The sequence below is a fragment of the Antechinus flavipes genome, chromosome 2 (genome assembly GCF_016432865.1).
Source record: "Antechinus flavipes isolate AdamAnt ecotype Samford, QLD, Australia chromosome 2, AdamAnt_v2, whole genome shotgun sequence".
Taxonomy (NCBI): domain Eukaryota; kingdom Metazoa; phylum Chordata; class Mammalia; order Dasyuromorphia; family Dasyuridae; genus Antechinus; species Antechinus flavipes.
In genome coordinates this window covers 61,472,580-61,496,981 of record NC_067399.1, presented here as the reverse complement: position 1 = coordinate 61,496,981, position 24,402 = coordinate 61,472,580, and the positions used below count along the sequence as shown (strand labels likewise).

General features: G+C 43.7%; 1 protein-coding gene across 2 annotated transcripts; it reads left to right on the top strand.

The window, feature by feature from the left end:
* The first annotated feature begins 163 nt into the window (after positions 1–163).
* HSF4 (heat shock transcription factor 4) lies at positions 164–11,295 on the top strand. 2 transcript variants are annotated; one of them, XM_051975042.1, is made up of 13 exons: positions 164–832; positions 3,878–3,986; positions 4,634–4,761; positions 5,127–5,251; positions 6,143–6,218; positions 6,763–6,827; positions 7,370–7,469; positions 7,723–7,847; positions 8,054–8,177; positions 9,241–9,343; positions 9,598–9,663; positions 9,994–10,069; positions 10,649–10,747. In XM_051975042.1, the coding sequence occupies exons 1-12, from the start codon at positions 218–220 to the stop codon at positions 10,026–10,028; spliced, it is 1,671 nt and encodes a 556-aa protein (XP_051831002.1). In that variant the 5' UTR covers positions 164–217; the 3' UTR covers positions 10,029–10,069; positions 10,649–10,747. The 2 variants fall into 2 exon arrangements, with proteins under 2 accessions (XP_051831002.1, XP_051831001.1); XM_051975041.1 differs by having other exon boundaries at positions 178–832; positions 7,950–8,177; positions 10,649–11,295.
* Positions 11,296–24,402: the final 13,107 nt, after the last annotated feature.

Below are 24,402 nucleotides of genomic sequence, written 5' to 3'. Positions count from 1 at the left end.
TTCCCAACTTTGGTTATTAAAAAAATACTAGCTATTTCGGGAAAATTGATTTCCTTTACAATTCTGTGTATTTAATTTTATTTTAAAACCTTGATTTCCTTTACAATTCTATGCATTTAATTTTATTTCTTTAAAAACTTGATTCTGATTGTCAAAGGGGTAAAGGACACGAATTATCTCCGTTTTACTGAAAAGGAAACTGAGGCAAGGAGAACTCATGGGACTAGCCCGAGGTCATGTGACCAGTCAGTGGCAGAGCTCCAACTGGAATCTCGGGCCCTTTGCTCCCCGTTCCGCTGCCCATACTTTTGGCTCTGGTCCTTTCCCTTCCTTGCACACTCACTCGCGCTGGCGCGCTCCCTGGGCTCGCCTTCCCCCACCCCTTCTCTCTGCCCACCCTCCAGCCCGAGCCTCTGACCCCGTGTCCTGCACGTCTGTCCGTCCTCAGGCCGCGCCGGGCCCTGAGCGCGCCCCGCCACCCGCCGGGCGGTCCGGGCCGGGGCAGGGAGCACGTGGCCCCCCGCCTGATCCGGTCTCGGGGCAGGGGCGGGGGCGGGGGCTCTGGGAGGCCGCTCGCGGTGCGCAGCACTTCGCTGTCCCCGGGCCATTGTCCCCGGGGCGGGGCCGGCCCGAGCCACGCCGCCCCGAAGTGCTGAGCTGGGAAGAGCGCTGGGTGCTGATGCAGAGGGCTGTCCCCCAAAGCGTGGAGGAGGCCGCCGGGGGCCCCGCCGTGGCCATGGACGGCTACCCCAGCCCTGTGCCCGCCTTCCTCACCAAACTCTGGACGCTGGTGGGGGACCCCGAGACGAACCATCTCATCTGCTGGAGCCCCGTGAGTGACACCCCGCCCCTCCGGGACTGGGTCCCAGGGTGTGTAGCACCCTCTCGCCTTGCCGCTGTCACTGTGACCTCGGGCTCCCCCCACCCCCTAGCAATCCAACCCGACCGAGAGCTCCCGAACTGACTCACCGGGATCTCCGTAGTGACCCTCCCGGGCGCCCCACAAGTGAGAGCATCCTCCTGTCAAAGGATTTGGCCAGTTTTAGTGCCGGACGAGACCCTGCGCTAGATACCCAGTACGAACTCTACATGTTACAGGAGGGAAGGAAAACGTAGGGAACCCCGGAAAAATCTCCCCGTCCGAGCCTCTCCCCGCAGTTCTGACCCCTCCCCCGCCATCAGTGACAGCCTTCTCTCCACATCCCTGTGACAGGGCTTGGGGCCCCAGGATGGCTGGGTCAGATTCCAGCTGTCCTCAGGCCATTTTTTTCCTAGCTTAGGGGGAGAGGGCAGAGGCAGGGAGAAGCAGAAGCAGAAATGGGGAGAATCCTCAAAGATCGGATCAGCGGGATTTAGAACTGGAAGAGACTTTAAAGAGCTTTAATCCAACCCTTTTACAAATGAGGAAACCGAGGACTCTGAGAAAGTGACTTGTACAAGGTCACAGAGACAACAAAGCCTCAGCTGGGTTTCAGATTCGCAGCTTTGTTTTCTGTCTGCATGTCCTCGGGTCAGGGATATTCTGAGAGATCTGAAAAGGAAAGGACTCCCCCTTCTATGAGGGGAGGGGAAGGGCAGCCTAGGGGACGGCTGTGTTAGGATACTCTGTCGGTGACTGCACAGGTCAGAGGTGAAGGGGTGCTTAGAGATCACCAGTCCTAGCCCGAGGCCCTGAGAAGGAAAATGGCTTCCCAGTTTAGCTGCTTAGTGCCAGATGCAATTGTCGGGACTCGTAATCCAGTGCTCTTTCCTGAAGCTCGGAATCGGGAATACTTGAGTTCAAATCCTGCCTCAGGTACTTATTGTGGAACTTGTGCAAGTCACCACCTCCTTGCCTCAGCTTCCTCATCTGTAAAATAGGGATAATAATAGTACCTACCTTCAGGATTGTTATGAGAATTAAATGAGAAAATCGTAAAGCACTTAGTACAGTGCCTGGCACATAGTAAGTGGTATATCCATGTTACTTATAATTTTTAAAAAAATTTTGTTATTATTACTGTAACTTGTTCATACTTGTGTGTCTCAATTCATAGAGGTTTGAGTTTATGTCTGTGCCTGCTAGATGGTGAATAGAATAGAGCACTGGACTTGGATTCTGAAAGAGCTGAGTTCAAATCTAGCCTGAGACACAAATCTCATGACTATAAATCCTCTGCCTGCCTCAGTTTCCTAATATGTAAACTGTAGATAAGAATAGCACTTACCTCCCAGGATGGTTGTGAGGGTCAAATGAGATAATATTTGTAAAATGCACTTAGCACAGTGTCTGTGACATAGTAGGAACAAGTAATTATTCCCATCCTCTCCAAATTTCCCAGCACCTTAATTAAATCCTGTTCATGATCATCTGCTAACTCCTACCTTCTTGAAAGACAATGTGATGCAATGGGGAAAGAATTGGACTGAGACCCAGTTTGGTTCTGAGGGTAATGGTGCATCTGCTTTTCATTGAATTTGAACTTAGGAAAGTCAAGTAATCTCGTGATAGAAGGGACCTCATAAGTCATCTGGTCCAGGGATTCTTCACCTTGTTGGCATGCTGGACCCTTTGGTGGCAGCCTAGGGACCCCTTCTCAGAATGCATTTAAATGCATAAAAAAATAGCGAGGACTACAAAAGAAACTAGTTACATGAAATGCAGTAGCAAAAAATCTATTCAAAAGAACAAATTCACAGATGCTAGGTTAAGAAGTGATATCCTTCAACTTGCTCATTTTACAGAGAAGGAAAGAGACACCGAGGGGTGTTGGAACTCCCCAAAACCATGGAGAATAAGTTGCCCAATGACATGTTTCCTGACTCAGGACTAAATGGCAAAATAGGAGTTTGAACTCCAAACCCTGGTTGTTTTCCTCTATAGCAAGAGAGAGAGAGAGGCAGAGACAGAAACAGAGACAGAAGGAAGGAGGAGAAAGAGGAGGAGGAAGAGATACAATTTTAAGGACATCATTCATCTTTACATAGACTAAACATCCCCTTACATCCCTCTTTCCCCTCCTCACCCAGTCCCTTATATAACAAAATTCACAGATACCAAAGATTTACTTTAATTCCAGTTACTCATCAGAAAACAGGGTAAAGGAATACTTACCTTACCATGCTCTAAGTAGTGGGAAGATCACTCAGTGAGATTATATACACGTATATATATACACCTGCGTATACATAGGTATATGTGTATAACTATCTCTCTCTCTACGAATGTCGGCTATATTGTGGATCTCTGTTCCCCCAATGTGCCATTTCAGAGACATTCTGATAGAATAAAAGGATGACTGGGTGAAGTCTAGAAGACCTCATTTGGCATCCCACCTCAAACCCCACCAGCTGTGTCACACACCCACTCAGCCTCAGTGTATTTATCCATAAATCCGAGGTGATAAAAAGTAGGGTTGTCCTAAGCATCAAATGAGACAATACACCCAAAGCATTTCACGAGGGTTAAAATGCTGCATTAACATAATTCTCTCCCACTTCCAAGCCTTTGCCTCGGGTATTCCCTCATGTTTAGAATGCTCCTCTTCCTCATCTCTGCCTGTTGGAATCTTTAACTCCCTGAAAGAATCTTCCTGACTCCACAGTTTTATCGTTCTCCCCTTATTCAGAATGAGTGTACATATATATATATATATATATGATGTATGTATAAGATACATACATAATTTCTTTATCTGTTTCCCCAAAATAGGGCACTATGAAGACACTGTTTCATTCTCTCTTGATGCTCTCAGTACCTAGTATAAGCACATAATAGGTGTATAATAAATGCTTATTATTGTTCTATTTGTGTGTCTGTGTATCTGTTGCTCTGTGTGTATCTGTGGGTTTTGTGGGGTCTCTCTCTATGTTTGTCTGTTTTGGGGGTGTTTTACAGAATGGAACCAGCTTCCACGTCCGCGATCAGGGCCGCTTTGCCAAGGAAGTTCTTCCCAAATACTTTAAACACAACAACATGGCCAGTTTTGTGAGGCAGCTTAACATGTGTAAGTGTCTTTTGCCAACACACTATAGCCTAAGAGGGAGGAGGGTGAAGGGAGGAGAGGAGAGGACACTGGACTGATGGGAGAGGGAAGAGGAGCATTCTCTTCCTACCTGGGACAACGGGAGTCCTGCTCTAGGTGCCCAGGTGCCACAGCCTTATTAAATATGGGGAAGGAAGCCCTGGGGCCACGCTGCTGGACGCTGGGTCAGGAGACCTGGCTTGGATCCCACCGGGTCTCTTATCACACTGGGCAGAGGCCCTCTGACTGTGAAATGGGGGACAATGGGAATGAGGATGGGGGAGAGATCTGTAGCTGACCTTCAGCTAGCCCTTGGAGGGCTATTTACAAAGGCCATTATCATCTGTGTTTTGATTCTCACAAGGTTCTGGTGAGGAAGGCCAGGAGGTGACTGTCACCCCCATTTTCCAGATGAATTTAGAGAGGTTTTTGTTCATGGTCAGAGGCAGAATTCCAGACCCAGGTTTCTTGGGCCTTCAAGGTCAGGCACTACCTTTGGCTGGTGGGGCCAGAAGGTACTCCCAGCCTCAGAGGCTGCCGTGAGGAGTGTGCTGGGCAGTTACTGTTCCGGAGGGAATGGGGGCCTCCAATGGGCATCCCCGTGAGCCTCCTCGCTGGCTGCTTCGCAGACGGCTTCAGGAAGGTGGTGAGCATTGAGCAGGGAGGCTTGGTGAAGCCTGACCGGGATGACACCGAGTTCCAGCACCTCTGCTTCCTCCGAGGGCACGAACACTTGCTGGAACACATTAAGAGGAAGGTGGGCAGCTCCGGGCTCATTCCACCCCAGCCCAGCCCAAGTCTTATCTCCCAAGCCAGCCCCCTCAACCATCTCAGTACAGTCTGACCCAGTTCCAACCCCAGCCCCAGCCCCAGCTCAGCCCCAGGCCCAGCTCAGCCCCAGCCCCAGCCCCAGCCCCAGCCCCAGGCCCAGCCCCAGCTCAGCCCCAGGCCCAGCTCAGCCCCAGCCCCAGCCCCAGGCCCAGCTCCAGCTCAGCCCCAGCCCCAGCCCAGTCCCTGGGGTACCACACCCCCTCCTCCCCAGAAGAGGGGAAGGCAGGGCAGCAAAGACGAGGGCTCGGCTGGGTCAGAGTTGGGTCAGCCCTCCTCTGGACCCCACTGCAGGTATCGGTGCTGAGGAGTGAGGAGAGCCGGCTGCGCCAGGAGGACCTGAGCAGGCTGCTCTGCGAGGTTCAGCTGCTTCGGGGACAGCAGGACAGTGCCGAGGGCCAGCTCCAAGACCTCAGGCAGTGAGCAGGCAGGGGTCTGACAGGTCTGGCTGTCGGGATGAGGTTTCTCCTTGCTATCTTAGGGGGCATCGGGCCTCTAGAGTCCCCAAACCTTCCTAACAACTTCTCACTGCTCCCACCCCCAGAAACCTCAAAAGAGCTCCCTCTGCCCAATATTCCCAATTAATGGTGTTCTCTGCTGGTCTCCTTGCTGAGAAGATCCTGAAACAGAATGCAGTCTCCAGGTGGAAGGGTTCCCAGGATGTAATATGTTAAAGATGCTAGGGCCCCAAGATCCTAGAATGTTGGAACAGGAAACTCTCTTAGAGATCCAGAACTAGAACCCGAATTTCTGGACTCCTGGTCTCATGTTCTTTACACTTTACTACACTTCTCTGAGTTCTATTGCTCCCTCCATCCCGCTACAGAAAACTGATTACAGTCAGCTTCCCTGGGAAGTGCAGGAGGTCAGCAGAAAGGACTTGGAAGCATTTTAAAGCTCCCTTGCCTTTGTCCAAGTCAGGTCTAAACCCAGGGTCTCTGGTCGTCCAGCAGGTTTTGTTTGGGAATCTAGAGCCTCCCCCGTCCCTGGCTTCCAGTCCTGGACTGTTGGTTTTTTCCCTTTCTCTATTTAAGTGGAGGGCACTGTCCAGCAGCACATCAGACCCCAGCCTCAGAAGCCAAGGAAAGCTCTCCCCCTTCCCTTCAGGGGGACCTCGCATCTCCTTCTGAAAGCACCTTTCTCCACCATTGGGAACTAAGGGGATGGGCATGTAGGTGGCCTGTCGGACAGACTTTCCCCCTAACCCCCCTACTCTTCTCTAGGCAGTGAATTGTATGTGTTTGTGTAGATGTTGGGGGGGAGGTCAGTTCCATCTTTTTCTCTCCCCCTTCTTTTATTTCTGTCTCCAGGCAGAATGAGGTCCTGTGGCGTGAGGTAGTGAGCCTCCGGCAGCAGCACCATCAACAACACAGAGTTATCAACAAGGTAAGGCTCTCTCTTCTCAGACCTTTCTTCCATCAACTCAGCTGTGGGGGATTCCACCCAAGCCCCTTCTAGGCCTCCCTCTGCTGAGAAATAAATTATGGGATCGTGACCAACTGGGATGGGATCACAACTTCTCAAATCTCCTCTCCCTTCCCTCATCCCCCTTCACTCCTGACCAAGCCAAGGGATGAGTCCTTGACTGCAGAGAGTGGGAGGAAAGGAAGATGGAGCATGTTAACTGTTGGGGTGGGATGCAGTAGTTTTCAGCTCAGGGGCAGATCTTGGGTTATGTCCATCTCAAAAATTCACTGCTTCCTAAACTGGGAGAAAGGGATGAAAGGAAAAGCTTCGGGTCTCGGGGTGAGGCTATCCTTGGCTCCCAGAAGGAAGAGGAACTGTCCAGACTGTTTTTAGTGGTTGCTGTTCTAGACAGGAGTGGGATATCTGGGGTCCTGTCCTTGAGTCAGGCTCTTCATGAAAAGATTGGATTCTCCCTTCTCTGATCATTAACCTTTCTCTCCATTAACCTTTTTATCCTGGTCAGTTGATCCAATGTCTCTTTGGCCCACTCCAGGCTGGGCCCAGCGGTGGGGCCACCAAAAGAAAACTGTGAGTGGGGAGTTGGAGAGATTGGGACAGATCTGTATTCCTCTGCCTACAGCCAGCCTCCCTTATTCATTCCCATAGTCCTAGCTCCTTTCCCCTTCCCCAGCTGGAGTGAACCCTCCCAAACCCACTGAACCAGGAGTTCAGGTCACAGAGCAGAGCATCTGGGGTCTCCCCATCGCATGGTCCCCTGGGCTCATTCCCTTCTCCCTCCCATGTGATCAGGATGCCATGGTGACAGAAGCAGGGCTCGGGGTGACCAGAGGGCTGATTCAGCACCAATGCTATTATTGGCAGGGGGTAATGGGAAGGGGTGGGGGTGGTTAGACTGGGTGGGAGGGGGTGCCGCGTCAGAGTCACTCTGTGGGTTCCCAGAGCACCATGGAAGTCTGGCATTGTCTGTAGACTCCTCGATTCAGTAGTGTCCTGGTGCGGCTGAACTCAAACCTCCTGATCCTTTCCCCTGTGAGGAGAGCTGGAAGAGAGGATGGGATGTGGGAAGAAGAGAGAAATTGTGATCCTGAGTCCTCCCCTTTCCCCCTAAGGCCCCTGATGCTGGATGAAGGGATGGCTACCCACACTGGAGTCAAAGTCAGCAGGCCCTTGCCCAAGCTTCCCTTACAGGATTCCTACTTTATCCAGTCAGTAAGTGTGTGTTCAGTCCCTACCCACTGGAGAATAATTTTATGCAGGGAATAACCTTCCCTTTTCCACAAGAGGAAAGAAAGAAGGGCAGGGGCTATCTCATCAAACTGAAGACTCCCCAAAAGAGCCCATGAGCTCTAGGAGCAAGGTTGTTTCCCCCATCAGATCTGGGTTATTCTGGGAGAAGAGAAATTGTCCCCTTCCCCGGTCTTCCCCTGGCTCAGGGGAGCTGGGCCTGGTACTGTGTTTACAGCCTTCCACAGAGCCATCCTCCTGCCAAAACAGCCCCAGGGGGCTGAAGGGACCCGTCATTTCTGACATCTCTGAAGCCTCCCCCTCCCCCGAAGGCATCATGTCACCTTCCTCAGGCACTGGGAGGTAAGAGGGGAATCGAGAGGAAGCCAGAAACAGGGGATTCTGGGATTGCCTCGGTGGCTGGGAGAAGTACAGGGCTCCAGTGGAAGCTCTTCTCTGGTGCAGGGAGAAGGGCCTGGTACTGCTCAAGGAAGAGCCAGCCAGCCCCGGGGGGAAAGGCACAGCTGGTCCAGGCGTTGGCCCAAACGACTATGACTTCTACATGACAGCCCCACCCGTGCTCCCCGTGGCTGTGGTGCAGTCCATCCTGGAAGGCAAGGGGAGCTGCAGCCCCGAGGGGCACAAGAGTGCCCAGCAGCCAGAGAGAAGGGGCCCGAGGGGGCCCCCAGACAGGTGAGAGGAAGCCCACTCCCTGGGCCCAAGCAACCTAGGTGCCCATGAGTGGGGGCTTGCAGGTGAGGTCAGCATGAAGTGGTCCACAACCGTACTAGCTTCTTCTGCCCAGCCTTCTGGTGGCTGACAAACAAATGGTGAGCTTTAACCTTCCAGGCGTCCACAGCAAGAGACTATCCCATCTCTCAGGCTATAAAGTGACTCCAAAATGCTAGACTTTGTGAGGAAACTTCTGCTCCCTTCACCTCTGCTCCGCTCCCCAACCTCCCCACTCTCTGTAGCTTCCACTAATACCAGGAGAGGATCTCAATACCACTTTCTAAGAATGGATCCATTTATCGGCAAACCCTCTCTCATGGGGGATTTACATTTAAGCTTTCTCTTTATGGAGTAACAGTGAATGTGGAATCAAAACCTCTTGCTGTAAGTTTTACAGAGAAGCTCTGGTCTCCTTAGTTTATTTAGTAGGGGAAATGCAGTATATACAGTTTGTGCATGTACGCATTCCTTCATTCAGTGAACCTCAAGTAAGCACCTACTGTATGCAGTAGCATCAGAGTTTCTGAGTGAACTCTTGAAGGAAAAAACTTGAGGAAGATGAGGGGGAAAGAAGGGAGAAGGAAGAAACAGCTATGCAAATAGGACAGTGATTAGAAAATTCTCCCCTTGGTCACCCACCCCCAGGCTGCCGTTCTTTTGACAGCTAGCACTTGGAGGAAAGAGACAGGAGTGGAAGTCAAGTAAACTCTGTTTGAGTATGACCTTAGGGAATCCACTACTCTTTGGGCTTCAATTTTTTCTCTACAATGAAGGGACTGGACTAGAAAGATTTCCAAGACCCTTCTGGGGCTCTAAATAATCTCTAGGACCCTCCTACCTGCAGGGATGTTCATTTTGACCTGATCAAAATGGGGTGTGTGGGGAAAGGGAACAATGTGATTTATTCCTGGATCTCCCTTTCTCCCATGGAAAACTTTCCTAAAGGAGCAGAGAGCAGAGAGGGGGAGGCAGGGAATGTGGCTGATAGGTTTCTATGCTGAACCAGGGGTTTTGGTCTTCACAGAGAATTGGGGGAGCCCCTAGATGTTGCAGACCTGAGTCTAGAGAGTTTACAGCTGTTGCTTCGGGGCCAGCCTGCCAGCTTAGAGCCCGAAGCCGGGCTGGAGGTGAGTGTCCACCCCTATCTACTGCACAGAGGATGCTACAGATTTCTTGGGTTCTCCCTTCCCTTTCTTCATGGGGGGGATGGGGGGGTGGAAGAGTTCTGCATTTTATCAAATACTTAGATAGGAATGCCAGCTCTATTGGCTTTTGGGGGCATCTTTTTTTCTCTCTGGGCCTCAGTTTCCCTTGCAAAATTGAGAGGTTGGTCTAGCTAATTTGACAAATCTACTAAAACTCTAAATTCTGTAATCCTTAGGTGTTCAACCCAGGCCTCCCAGGGAGCGAGTGGAGTCTGCTAGATATGGATGTGGGGCTGTCCCTGGTAAGGAGGGAAGGGGAAGGAGTCGGGGAGTCATTGGGAGAAAGCTAAAGGCAGGTCTCTGCCCTGCGTCCAAATCAGCGTAGTTCCTCGCCCCAAACTTCCCCTTCTTTTGGATCCTGCAGAAGCCCCCTTCCATTCCTCCTCAGGTCAGCCCATCCAAGGGCACAAGTCCTAAATCAAGGTCATTCACATTGAACCCCCCTCCCTCCCATAGACTCGCTGTGTCCCCCTCTTTTTCAACTCCAATTTCCTACTAGTTTTCCCAAAGGGGCTCAATGCTTTCTGACCCACCCTCGCCCCCTATCTCTGTGCTCGAATTTTCACTTCCAGATGCAGCAACTCCCCAAAGATATGGAGAAGAGTGAAACTGAGCTGTTATCCAAAGAGATGAATCCCCCGGAGTCAGGTAGCTATTGCGCAGTGAGATGGAGTCCCGGAGTGTTTGGGCTGGGCTTGGGAAGCTGGGCTAACTCCTTGGGCTTATCCGCATCAGCGCCCACCCCCACTCTTCTGGAGGAAACGTCTAGGTGGAAATTGAGGGAGGGGAAGGCGGACCTTGCATTTTGGTGGTGGGGCCAGGAATGCCAAGGTCTGAGCTTGGGCTTAACTGCCCCCTCCCAACACACACACACACACACACACACACACACACACACACACACACACACACACGCACACGCACGCACACACGCATGCACGCCCACCCCCGAGGGGATTAGGGTTGAAAGACTTAGCAAAAACGGGGAGCGGCAGAATCTGGGCTGAGAAAAAAAAGAAAGGGGAGGGGATGCGTAGGAGGTCTAGAGAACAAGGGGTGGGGGAGACTGGATAAACAAACTGGGGTGGGGACACCCCACCGCGAGAAGGAATGTTTCCATTTTTGTGTTTAAATCTGGGGGCAGCGGGCCCTCCCCGTGAGGAGCAGGTTCCCTGTCCTCGGTGGTTACAGAAGGCCCCAATTCTCTCCCCCACTCTGTCCTTTCAGGAAAGGAGCCGGCAGCCTCCAGAAGCCCCCGGACGTTCGCAATGGAAGCCCCCTCCAGTTTCGGAGCTCCGGCCCTCGGGGTCCCCGGTGCCTTGGCCCTTTATGACCCTTCCCAGACCCTGGCCCAGAATGGGCCTCGGACCCCCTATCTGAGCCCGGGGGCTAGCCCCGACCCATGAAGGGAGAGTTTACCAGAGTAGGGCCATCGGGGTGGGCTAGAGTGATTCGGAGCCCTCCCCATTCTGGGCCGCAAGTTCGGGTTCCAGTCCCGCTCCCCCTTCCCCCATCCCTGTCCCCGCATTCCCACCCCTGGAATTGCAAGGCTCCGGGCTTGAGTAAGAGAATACGCCAGGCAGTGAATTGGGTGGGTCGCGCCCCAGAGTGCGCTGAGCGCCCCTGGCTGGAGACAGATCCTTCCCAGAAGCCCAGGGTTCCGCCTAGCCGCCGGCCGGTTCGGCGGGGCCGGAGGGCGGGGCCCGGCCCGGATTTCATTGGCTCTGGGGGCCCGCCTCCACTCCGCCCCCTCCACGTGGTCCCCCTCCCCCAGCTCCCCGACTGCTGCCCGGCCCTTCCCTGCTCTGTGGTCCCCGGTCCCCAAGCATCTCCTGAGTGCGGGTTACAAATAAAAAAGCTGCAGTTTCTTTCCAGCGCGCGCACCCTCTGCCTCCGGGACTACCTGCGGCCGGGATTTCCCTGCCCGGCGCCCGCAGTCCCCCCCTCACTCGCGGAGCCCCACCGGGCTCAGACACAAAAATGGGCCCGTGATCTCATCCGTTTGGAAGGTCCCTCTAAAGATGTGGATCTCTTCCCATACACGCCTGCCCGTCCTGTGCGACTCGTTCTGTGCCGCCGTTGCAAAACTGGGAGGCAGGGAGTGTGAGTCACAGCATCCCTGTGTGCCCGCTTCGGAAACAGCCTCGGAGAGCGTGGGGGTCTCCCCCCCCAGATCTTTATAGACTCGGAATTAGGAGGTCCTGAGACTAGTGTGTGAACGTGGGCAAGTCGTTTAACCTCTTTCAGCGTCATAGCCTCGTGGGAATGAATAACAGCGCCTGTCTCCCAGGGTTGTTAGAGGAGGAAATGAGATATTTGTAATACTCTTTACAAATTTTAAAAATCGCTACAGAAGTATTAGCTGCTATCAAAATTTTCCCATTTGCTGGTTTGCAAAAAAAATTTTTGAGTGTGAGTGGAGTAGGAAGGCCTTAGATCAAGGTGTCACTCAAAATGACTCTACTCTTAAAAAATTAAAATTATTTTAATATCCATTTTATATAAAATATAATTTTTCTTTTTTTTTCAATCAGCCAAAATCCATCTTTTCCCCACTTTTTTCTTCCCAACTGGGCATATCATTTCTCCATATTAGAAGAAAGACAAGAAAAACAAAAATCCTGTTGCAAACCTATATGGGGCAACCAAAATAAATTTCAAAATCAAATAGGCCCCATCAAAAAAATTGTTTTATTCTATATTCTGAATCTTTCCACCCCTCTAATCAGCATGTTTCATCATAAATCCTCTGAAATCTTGGTTTGTCATAATGATAATCAAAGTTCTTAAGCTTTTCAAAATATTTGATTTTACAATAATTGTTGTCTTCCTATAAATTGTCCTCTTGGTTGTGTTCACTTCATTCTGCATCAGATCATACTAGTCTCAGGTTTCTCTGAAAACTTTCCCTTCATTATTTCTTATAGCACAATAGTATTCCATCCTACTTATATATCATAACTTGTTCAGCTATCCCCCAATTGAAGGATACCACTCCTCACCAGTTTCCAGTTCTTACTCTCCAAAAATCTATTGACATTTTTATCCATCCTTAGAGTTTGTTTTGTTTAGGACTAATCTCTTTCTTAAGCTACCCTTCCTCTAATTCCCCTTTCTCCCTTCTTCATTTCACTCCCTCCCTTTCCCACCCTCTTTGAGTGAAAATTTTTTTTTCTGTGTCCATTTAAGTGGCTATACTTGTGTGTGTGCGCGTGTGTGCATTCTTCCCTTCTTTTTCCAGTTCAGATGAGAGTAAAATTCAAGTGGTATTCACTCCTTCTATCTCCTCTTTCTTATTTATGGAGACTTCTGCCTGTATATTCCAGTTATGTGAGATTTTCTTCTAATTTTCCTTTTTCTTCTTCTGTCACTCCTCAGTGTATTCCTCTTCCCCTCCATTTCCATTCTTCTTTTAAGATCACTAAGCTATAATCTAATCATTTTCAGTCTAATATCCAATTAGAATTCCTTTGTGACCCTTTAACGATCACATTCAGAGGGGACTTGAGTATCATCAATTGATGTAAGCAATTTATGCATGTTTAGTTGCTTCTGACTATTCATATTTAACTTTTTCTTTTGCCCCAGATTTTTATTTTAAACTTCACAGTTGATCTGCAATTCTGATATTTTCTTTAGGAATGGTTGGAAGTCCTCCATTTCATTAAAGATACATTTTTTTTTCCCACTGTGGGATTATATTCAGTTTTGCTGAGAAAATTATTTTTACATGTAAGCTTATGTCCTTTCCCTTCTAGTATTTTGTGTTCCAAGCTCTCCACTCCTTCATAGTAGTGACTGCCAGATAGTGTGTAATCCTTATTATGACCCATGGGTACTCAAATTCTTTCCTTCTACAGTATCTTTTCTTGATTTGGGCCATAATGTTTCTAGGAATTTTCATTTTGGAAATCCAGAAGCTGATGAGGGCTTTTGCTTTGTTTTGTTTTGATTGATTTCTTTCTGTTTTCATTTTCCCCTCTGGTTCTAAGAGTTCAGGAAAGTTTTATGATTTCTTGAAATATAATGTATAAACTTTTTTGAGTCATGACTTTCAGGTAATTCAATGATCCTTAACTTTTCCCTTCTTGATTTATTTTCCAGGTGAGTGCTTTTTGCTTTGAGATACATTTTCTTCTATTTTTTTCAGTCTTTTGACTTTTACTATTTCTTATTGTTTCATGAAATCATTAGCTTATGTTTTTCTTTTCTTTTTTTCTGAAAGCTGTTTTAATAATAGCTTTTTATTTTCAAAATACATGCAAAGATAGTTTTCAATATTCACCCTTGCAAAACCTTGTGTTCCAAATTTTTTTCCCTTCCTTACCCTCATCCCCCTCCAATATAGGTTAATTACATGCAGTTCTTCTAAACTTATTTCCACATTTATCATGCTGCACAAGAAAAATCAGATCAGAAAGGAAAAAAATTGAGAAAGAAAAAAAATGAAGCAACAATAACAACAAAAAGTGAAAATATTATGTTGTGATCCACATTCAGTCCCTATATTCCTCTTTTTGGGTGCAGATGGCTTTCTTCATCAAAAATGTGTTAGAATTGGCCTGAATCATTGTATTGTTGAAAAGAGCCAAGTCCATCACAGATGATCATCACATGATCTTCTTGTTTCTGTGTATAATACTCTCTTGGCTCTACTTACTTCACTTAGCATCAGTACACATAAGTCTTTCCAGGCCATTCTGAAATCACCCTGCCGATAATTTCTTATAGAATAATAATTTCTATTACATTCATATATCATAACTTATTCAGCCATTCTCCAACTGATGGGCATTCACTCAGTTTTCAGTTCTTTGCCACTACAAAAAGGGCTGCCACAAATATTTTTGCACATGTGGGCTCTTTTCCCTTTTTTATGATCCTTTTGGATATACAACCAGAAGAGACAATGCTGGATCAAAGGGTATGAACAGTTTGATAGCCCTTTTGGCATAGCCACTTTAATTTTAGAACTTGACTTTTACTCCCTCCCACAATCTTTTGTTTCATTTTTTTTTTCAGGAATTCTAGTTGAATTTGCCTCATGCTTTTTCTTTGAGGCTTTGTAGATATTTTGGAGTCATTTTCTCCATCTGGCTGTGTTTCTTGAGTGTGTCCCTATCATTACCACAATAGCTTTTTTTTTTTTTAAATGGTGGGATTCTTTTTTATTTGGAGAAGGTGGGTTTTATAATAGCTACTGTTGCTTTGGGGGAGGAAGCTCACTATATCTCTTCTTGCTTCTCCATATATTGGCTCTGTTTTCTCTTCAGTTCTCTTCTTTATTCTGTGTCACTTGCTTCAGCTTCCCTTCCCTGCCACTTTATTTCCATTATTATCTTATTTGATATTTACAACAACCCTATGAGGTAAATACAAGTATTAGCACCCTCATTTTACAGATGAGGAAACTGAAAGTATGGAGATTATAATTCTACTCAAGGTCATACAAGTAGTGAATGTCAGATCAAGGCCTCAAATCTAACTGTCCTGAAAGGTTTAAGGTAATTTCCAATACACTGAGCAATATTGTTTCTTCCTCTTCAGTTAACCTTAGTGTTATTTTCTTTTTCTTTTTTAAAAATTATTTTCTTTAAAAAAAAATTAACTTAAACATCCCAGTGCTTTTTCTACTATACCATACTGTTTTACAGGGAGGTCAATGGGGGTGTTTTGTGTTCTGATTTTGATACAGGGTGCGAAAAGTTGTGGGGGATTTTTTGGGGCGGGGAAGGAGGTAACTGGGCTTGCTCTCTCATGCTCCCTTTAAATGTGGTATCTCCTTGCCCTGGTGAGACTTTCTACCATAACCCACTTTTCTATTTGTTCAATAATTTCAGCAGTTCTCTGACCACATATACGGTTTTCTTGGCAAAAATACTGGAGTGGTTTACCATTTCCTTCTCCAGCTCATTTTACAGATGAAGAAACTGAGACAAAGTTAAGTGACTGCTCTAGGATCACACAGTGTGGGAAACCAGATTTGAACTTAGCTCTACCTGACCCCAGACTCAGTGCTCTATCCACTGAGCCATCCAGCTGCCTTTCAGCCCAGAAACGCTGATGTTCCTACTCCCTTAGGAGCTCACTGAGGCCAGAGGCTGGCAGGCAGTGACAAAGAAAAGTACAGATATTTTGCTCTCCCCTGTAGTTCTCTTTTCTTTCTTTTCACATCTCCCAAAGTGTATTTTGCTTCTCATACATCTTCTTGCATCCTATCAAAGAAAAAAAATACTATATCCTGTGTTTTAGGCACAAATGTATCAGAAACATTTTATATAATTTAATATTAACCTAATTTCCAGTAATTTCTAACTTGATGAGAGATGCCCAAATTGTCATAATCCTGTATGCCCTCCAACATAAAGTCCCCAAAACAATTTGAGTAACATTTATAGGAATCTTTAACAAGGGAAAGATTATCATATGTTAAAATGCAGTTTTAAGTTAGCATTCCAGTGAATAAGGACTCCATCCCATTCTTGTTGGGACTTCTCCCCTAGAGGAATCAAAGGGACTTCTCCTAGAAATCAATATCCCATTATCTTCTGAATAACGAAAGAAAGTGCTTTCCTTTGAATAGAATAAAAATAAGTTTTAGGACTAATTTCTTCAGGAAATGTTGTTTAGTTACATCCTACTCTATATGCTACTCTATGACCTTACATGGGATTTTCTGGCAAAGATTTCCATTTCCTTCTCCAGTTAATTTTGCAGATGAAGGAACTGAGGTAAATAGGATGAAGTGACTTGTCCAGAGTTATACAGTAAATTCATATCTGAGTCTTCTTAATTCCAATCCCACTGCTACATCTTGATGCTCCCTTCAGATAGTGTGAAAGGCCCGAAGATAAGGTACTAATTGTTCATTATGAAAGGCCTTTTGTTCTTAATCTATCATTCACATTTCCATGGAAATCTGGCAAGAGTTGTTTTTTTTTTTAAAAAGACCAGAGAAACATTATTTCTTAACCTTAGAGAAACCAAAAAGAGGTCTTAATGTGCCCCCACAGTTTCCCTCGGGTGCTTCCTTGCAGTTATTTGAAGACTAATCTAAATGTTTTTAATTCCAGACTCTCAGTTTTTGTACCTGCTAATTTGTAGTAAGATACATTATTCTAGTGGATCGAAAACATGAAATTTCCATGCTTTGCTCTAGTATAGCAAATTCAGGAAGATATAAGAACTGTTATAGATACTATAAAGTGACATAATAGAGCTGAGGAAGTGCTTTGAATTGGGGTAAGATAATGAGTGAAGACAAAAACCAATGTTCAAATACATTTCTCCTTGTAATACAGCAAACCCTAAAACTCTGCAAATTAAACAAAGGTCAAGGTAGTCCAATTTAAAGATAATTGAAACTTTATTCTGCTAATCAGCCAGGCCACAAGTAGTCTTATCCTTTTAACCATAGCTGTTATAGACTAGGTAGGTAGGGAAGCTTCGTGGTGCAATATGTAGAGATCTGGCGCTGGAGTTAGAAGGATCTAAGTTCAAATCCATCCTCAGATGCTTACTAGCTGGGTGATCCTGGGCAAGTCACTTAACCCTGGGTGTCCCAGTTTCCTTATCTTTCAAATGAGCCAGAAAAGAAAACTCCAAATGGGGCCACAAAAAAGGACAACTGAAAACAATTCAACAACAATATTATAGACTAGATGTTTTGAATCTAAGTTCTGATTCTTCTAACTACAATTCTCATTTTGACATGATTGGTTCAATCCAATGTATCTTATCACATATTTCAACTTCATCCTTATCACCAACCTTTTTTGAATGAATTTTACATCTGGATGGTTGTAAAGGTCAGAAATTCCACTAATTGCCTATTTCATACCAAACATCTAGTGTTATATATAACATTTACTATGAGTTAACTAGGCTCTGCAAGGGATTTTGGTTCCCAGACATCATGATGAATTATTTAGTCTCATACGCAAATTTCCCCTAGTTCCCAAGTAAGGGCCCTTTATAGCCTCATTGTGCTCCTACACCTAAAAACCTTCAGACATAACTCCATTGGCCATAGATCAAAATGAATTCTTAATTATTTCAACTGTCTATCTAGCAGTTATCAGTGAGGTCACTATCACAACCCATGTGGTCCACTACAAATGCTTCAAGAAATTCTGCACCTCAGAGCGTTTCTTTCTTATTGTCATATTTTAACCTGTTGTATTATCTCATTAAATAGACCAGGGGAATTCATATAGGGTTTTCCAGTACAAAAATATAGCAGAGTTCTTTCAGACCCACTTGGAGATGATTCACTGGTTTCTCACAAGCAAAGTACTTTTCCCAATTATAATAACTAATGGTCTCTACCTGAGTCTTTTTTTTTCTTTTCTTTTTTTTTTATTATAGCACTTTATTTACAAGTTATATGCATGGGTAATTTTTCAGCATTGACCCTTGCAAAACCTTTTGTTCCAACTTTTTCCCTCCTTCCCCCCAACAAGTATAAGTTAAATACAATATATGTATACATATCCAAACCGTTATTTTGCTGTACAAAAAGAGTCGGACTTTGAAATAGTGTACAATTAGCCTGTGAAGGAAATCAAAAATGCAGGTGGACAAAAATAGAGGGATTGGGAATTCTATGTAATGGTTCACAGTCATCTCCCAGAGTTCTTTCTCTGGGCATAGCTGGTTCAGTTCATTATTGCTCTGTTGGAGCTGATTTGGTTCATCTCATTGCTGAAGATGGCCATGTCCATCAGAATTGATCATCATACAGTATTGTTATTGAGGTATATAATGATCTGCTTTTCCTGCTCGTTTCACTCAGCATCAGTTCATGTTAGTCTCTCCAGGCCTTTCTGAAATCCTCCTGCTGTCTACCTGAGTTTTTAGTGCAGATTGAAACTTCAGTGTTGGACTTGTCACAAAGAAGTCCACTTAAGTCTTCATTACCTTTTCTAGATATTAAGGACACTCTGTTACTGGTCAGGTTTCTGAGTTATGTCAATCAGATATCAGTCTTCTTAGAGCAGTGAGAATGTTAAAAAGTAACAGGTTGTTAAAGGATCATTAAAAAAATTCTTAGCATTTCATTTACAATTATCTACCTTCTTTCCCAACTGGAGATTCCATGAGAAGATAGCAGGATAGTGCCATCTCCAATCTATAGGATCAGAAACTATGATTATATCTGTTACAAATTGCAGTTAATGATATCATTATAAAGCACAGATGGTCATCAGAGGCCATGGTTTGTATATTAGTCATTCGAGATATTTTTTCTTCTAATATATTCATTTATGAAATAACTTCTTAAAAAATACATTTGTTCAAGGATACATTTGAGGTAAGAAATGGAAAAAGAAAGATACCCAGCAGTGAGTGAAGCTGGATGTTCCAATATTTAGGTAATTATGCATCTCACTTTCCCAATTGAACTGTTCACAATTAGATCCAGAAAGACCTTAGGAAATAATATACAGCCTTTTGTCCAGGAGGCAGTAAACCACAAAAAGGTTTATTTGCTAAGGAAGGACAAATCCTCTTCTTTGAAAAGGAAAGAGGCTGCCAATGGTCACCCTGTGCTTTTGCCCCAAAGTCCTTAGGAATAGAAGCTCATTTAGTTATTGTTCATTTTTTTCTTTTTAAAAATGGTATTTGATTTTTCCAAATACAGTTTTCAGCACTCACCTTTAAAAAACCTTGTGTTCCAGATTTTTCTCCTTCTCCTCCCCTTTCTCCTTTCTCCAGGCAGCAAGCAATCTGATAAAGGTTAAATGTGTGCACTTTTTCTAAACATATCTCCATATTCATTATGCCAAGCCAAAAAAAAAATCATATCAAAAGGGGAAAAAAGCAAGAAGGGGAAAAAAACCCAAGAAAGCAAACAAACAACAACAACAAAAGGTGAAAATACTACGCTTTGATCCACATTCAGTCTCCATAGTTCTCTCTCTGGGTGTAGATGTCTCTTTCAGCACAAGTCTATTGGAATTGCCTTGAATCACCTCATTGTTGAAAAGACCCACGTCCATCACAATTGATCATCACATAATCTTGTGGCTAGTGTAGACAGTGTTCTTCTGGTTCTGCTCACTTCACTCAGCATGTAAGTTTTTTCCAGGCTTTTTTGAAATCAGCCTGCTCATCATTTCTTAGTGTTCAGTCATTTTGGTATGTCCAATTAGCTCTTCATGTTCCCATTTGGAATTTTCTTGACAAAGACACTGAAGTGATGTGACATTTCTTTCTCCAGCTCTTTTGACAGATGAGGAAACTGAGGCAAACAGGATGCCCAGGGTCACACAGCTAGTAAGCATCCAAAGTGCTTGAATTCAGAAAGAAGAGTCTTAACTCCAGCCCCAGCAACTATGCTCTGGGCCAGCTAGCTGCCCATTTACAGTGGACTAGATTAACTCCCTCTTGAAGATCCTGGCTTTCGACAGTGATTTGGTTGTTAACAACATTGTGACTGCAAAAGTCTCTCAGCAATTTCTTTTTGTGACTCCTGTGGAGTCTGCTTTAGAAGTGGGTAAGCTCCAACTCATTCAAAAACATATATACTCTAATAAGAAAATATTCATATTATTGTGTAATGAGTAAGATTTGGCTTCCTTGTACCAGGACAAGGTCCACTGCATTACCTGCTCAGAGTTCTAGGGGTGCCCCTGAGGCATCAGGGTCTTTCCCTTTCCTCCCCTCCCTTCTCCTCCCCTCCCCTGCTCTCCCTTCCTCTCCCATCCCTTTCCCTCTCTTCTCCTCCCCTCATTTCCCTCTCCACTCCTCCCCTTTCCTCTCCTCTTCTCATTTCTCAATGGAAACTGAATATGGCTTTGAATATCTCTCTAGTTCTAATTCATCAATTATAGCCAGTCAAAGAGGCTTCCATTCTCCACATGGCTAGTAGATCAGAACCAACTACACAATCTCTACTTGTGTTCCAAAGTCTCTCCAAAAAAGTTTTAATTACATCTGATCAGATTCCTCCCAGAGAAGCCTCCCTCAGCTTCTTCAATGTGCAGAATTGCATTAGTGGAATTCTGACACACTAGTAGGGACTGGGCTCCTTGCCCAATCCCCATGTTTTATTAGCATTTAGTTATTTGAATAAAATCAACTTGTGGGATTAAAAAAAGAAAAAGCTGTCACATATCCTACTCTTTTTGCATTGGTCTGCTTTCCTGACCTGTCTGAACAATGAAGCATCTTCATTAATATTGGTGAGCTATTCAAGAAAAATTCCAATCAGTTTTTTACTATAGCAATGCCAATGATCATCATCATTGCTTATGTACACTAGAACACTAGAACAGCATGAGTCATTTTAGGCAAAAGCAAGGTAGAAAAGCAAGGACCCAATTGTTTTGTCTAAGAGGCAACAAGAAAGATTTCATATTTTGCTTATGGAGTCATCCTAGATTTCCTTTTTCTATTGGCCTGTCTATTTCCAGGATAACACAGAATTGAACTTTTTTTTCAGTCAACAAGTATTTATTTTCTCTCCTCACCCACCTCACCTTTTTTTCTTTTAAAAAATTCAATAGCTTTTTATTTTTATCATTAAAGCTTTTTATTTTCAAAACATATGCACAGATAATTTTCAACATTCACTCTTGCAAAATCTTGTGTTCCAAATTTTTTCCCTCCCTTCCCTCCACACCCTTCTCTAGACATCAAGTAATCCAATATATATTAAACATGTGCAATTCTTCTATACATATTCCCATAATTATCATGCGGCACAAGAAAAACCAGATTAAAAAGGGAAAAAATGAGAAAGAAAATAAAATACAAGCAAACAATAAAAAGAGTGAAAATGTTATGTTGTGATCCACACTCAGACGCCACTGTCCTCTCTCTGGGTGCAGATGGCACCCACTCCATTTCTTTTTGTGACTCCTGTGGAGTCTGCTTTAGAAGTGGGTAAGTTCAACTTATTCAAAAACATATATACTCTAATAAGAAAATATTCATATTATTGTGTAATGAGTAAGATTTGGCTTCACTCTAAATAACTAGACACTCCATTGCAACTGGCCTGAATCATCTCATTGTTGAAAAGAGCCACGTTCATGAGAATTGATCATTGCATAGTCTTGTAATTGATATATACAATGATCTGATTCTACTCATTTCACTCAGCATCAGTTCATGTAAGTCTCTCCAGGCCTTTCTGAAATCTTCCTGCTGAATATTTCTTGCAGAACAATAATATTCCATAACATTCATATACCATAACTTATTCAGCCATTCTCCAACTGATGGGCAGCCACTCAGTTTCCAATTTCTTGGCACTACAAAAAAAGCTGTTGCAAACATTTTTGCACATCCCCCCTCACCTTTTAATAGGAAAAAAAAAACAAATCTTTGTCACAAATATGAAAAATCAAGCAAAACAAATTTTGACTTGATCCATATCCAAAAATATGTGTCTTATTCTTCATCTTGAATCAGACTCTGAATAGTCCTTCTAAATTAGCTTTGTGCAATCTATAAAAACAAACAAAAATCCTTCATAGCCTGAATGTTTCATTTATTTTTCATTTAACACATCTCCTCAGGGAGAGAACTCTTAGAGCTTTGTATATTGGAAGGTTCCACAGCAATAAGAAGGCAATTGACTAGAGTTATACTGGACCCTATTACAAACATCAGTTGACTTAAATTCAATAGTCTAAAGATAAGATGGAGTTCATTTGAATAGCCTACAGCACCATGGTTTGGATTTCTATTGAATATTCAACAAATTTATTTTTTTTTCCAATGCAAAGATACTTAATGAAATGGCCTAGTAAGAAAATTTATGTCCAACGTACACTCTCCCATAAATATTCTGAGCATCGGGGCAAGAATAGACACATTTGAGAAACATGTGATATCCAGGATACATGGATGGAAGGAATGCTGCAGAATGAATGCCAGTCCTTCTAGGGCTGCTCTTGCTTGAGTCAACAAATTAATCACTTTTTAAAAAATTATTTTTAAGTACATTTTTTAATACTCTCTGATAGAGAGTAACACAGGGCACAATAATCATGACCATGTCATTGGTCCGAACCAATGTCATTTTCACTTGAATCTTATTTTTTGTGACCCCATTTTGGGTTTTCTTGGCAAAAATGCTGGAGAGAGTTACCATTTCCCTCCCTAACTCAGTTGACAGGTGAGAGAACTGAGGCAAACAGGGTTAAGTGACTTGTTCAGAGTCACATAGCTAGGGGAGATCCGATTTGGGAGATTTGGGGAGATGCAGCTGTGTGTGTGTGTGTGGGGGGGGGGGTGAAGCAATTAGAATTAAGTGACTTACCCAGGGTCACAAAGGCAGGAAGTGTCAAATGTCTGAGACCAATTTTGAATGCAGGTCCTCCTGATTCCAAGACCAGTGCTCTATCCACTGTGCCCCCTAGCTATCCTGAAATACAGTATAATGTATTTCACATTTTGACTACAAATTTTAATTATCCTAATTTTGATTATTTAGGGTTTTAATTATTTAGAATTATTCCAATGATTTAGAATTACTCTATTTAGGGTTCTACTTATTCTAATTATTTAAACTCTGCTTTTTTCTAATTACATTCTCAGATAGAATTGCTAGCTTTCCGTACTGTTTGCTAAATTCAAATTTATACTTTGACAAACCAGGAGTACAAATACGTGTACACACCACACACATACACACACATGCATCTGTATACTAAACTCAAATTGATACATTGACAAATCAAGACTACATATGCTTATGTGTATACACAGACACACATATATCAACACTTAGGACAATCATTAATAAGACAAAAAACACTGTCTTCAAGATAATTGTTTCTACTGTGCAATAACTCTAATTCATAAATCAGTTAAAGAATTAAGATGGAAGAAATTCTAACCTCCTCATGTTACAAATACGTTCCATTAGTTATCATTCCAAAAATAAACTGTCCTTCTAGAGATCAATTTCCACAATTTTAATTCAAGAAACTTATAAACACAGCATGAACACAAAGTAATCTTGTAATTAGGAAACAAAACCTATTGCCAGTCTAATAACATTAATTCAGTTAAATGCATCTCCAGATCTTCCATTCATCTGCCAGTTTGGACATTCCATACTGGTTGTAAACAAAAGCCAGTGGAGAATAGTTGTCTCTAGTGATCTCCAGAGGCAAATGCAGGCTATCCTTAATTACTATCATTACTGTCCAGATACTCATTGTCTCCTACAATTACATAGATCAACTGGGCCATGAAAAATAATTGTTCCCAATAAATTTCTCACACATGATATAAATAACAAATTTTAAATTGCTCAATTCTCAGTATTGCTACATGTTCTAGTAGCTTTCCCAAATCCACAAGAACGTTAAGTTCTTGTGGTATTAAGCTTGGAAATCATAAGAAATATCTAACTTCCTCTCCCTACAGAGGAAAGAAATATTTCTCCAATTTTAGACATTTTTTTCTCTGTCTTTTTAAAAGTTACTTTTGCTGGAAATTCTGGTAACTGGTGGAAATAAAGATCTCAAATCAGTACTTAGTTGAGTAAAAAGTCACTGATTTAATTTTTCCTATTGTTTAGAAATCTTTGATTATAGTCATCCATCTGGGCTCCAGATGAGTTGGTGGTGGTGTATGCAGAGTTACATTTAAATATTTTTTGGACTGACTAGAATATCTTCATGTGTTTCTTACTGTGTTTTAATTGAACTTTGAGTCTACCCCATGCCAATGTAAAAGCTTTAATTTCCTTTTTAAATTTTCTCTATTTTCAATCACTTATAGATGAATCTTGACTGATCCTTGCAAATAATATAATTTTATTCTCTTTACAATGATTCAACATTTCAACTTATTTCTAACCTTGTTCATTTGTTACCTTGATACTTTTCAAGTTTCAAATTTTGTTTTTCCTTTTTTTTTTTTTTTGCACATTTTTTTCCTGCACATTTTTGTTTCCTTTTTTTCTCCATTGAAACTGACTCTTCTGCAAATTCATCTAATTTTCTTGTGAATCTCAA

What these genes read in the sequence shown, in the direction of transcription:
- HSF4 (XM_051975041.1), top strand. Translation starts at nt 218, where the DNA reads ATGGGACTAGCCCGAGGTCATGTGACCAGTCAGTGGCAGAGCTCCAAC. An exon ending in AGCCCGAAGCCGGGCTGGAG is followed by an intron (nt 9,344 to 9,597) that starts GTGAGTGTCCAC and finishes TGTAATCCTTAG; the next exon opens with GTGTTCAACCCAGGCCTCCC. An exon ending in TGGATGTGGGGCTGTCCCTG is followed by an intron (nt 9,664 to 9,993) that starts GTAAGGAGGGAA and finishes TTTCACTTCCAG; the next exon opens with ATGCAGCAACTCCCCAAAGA.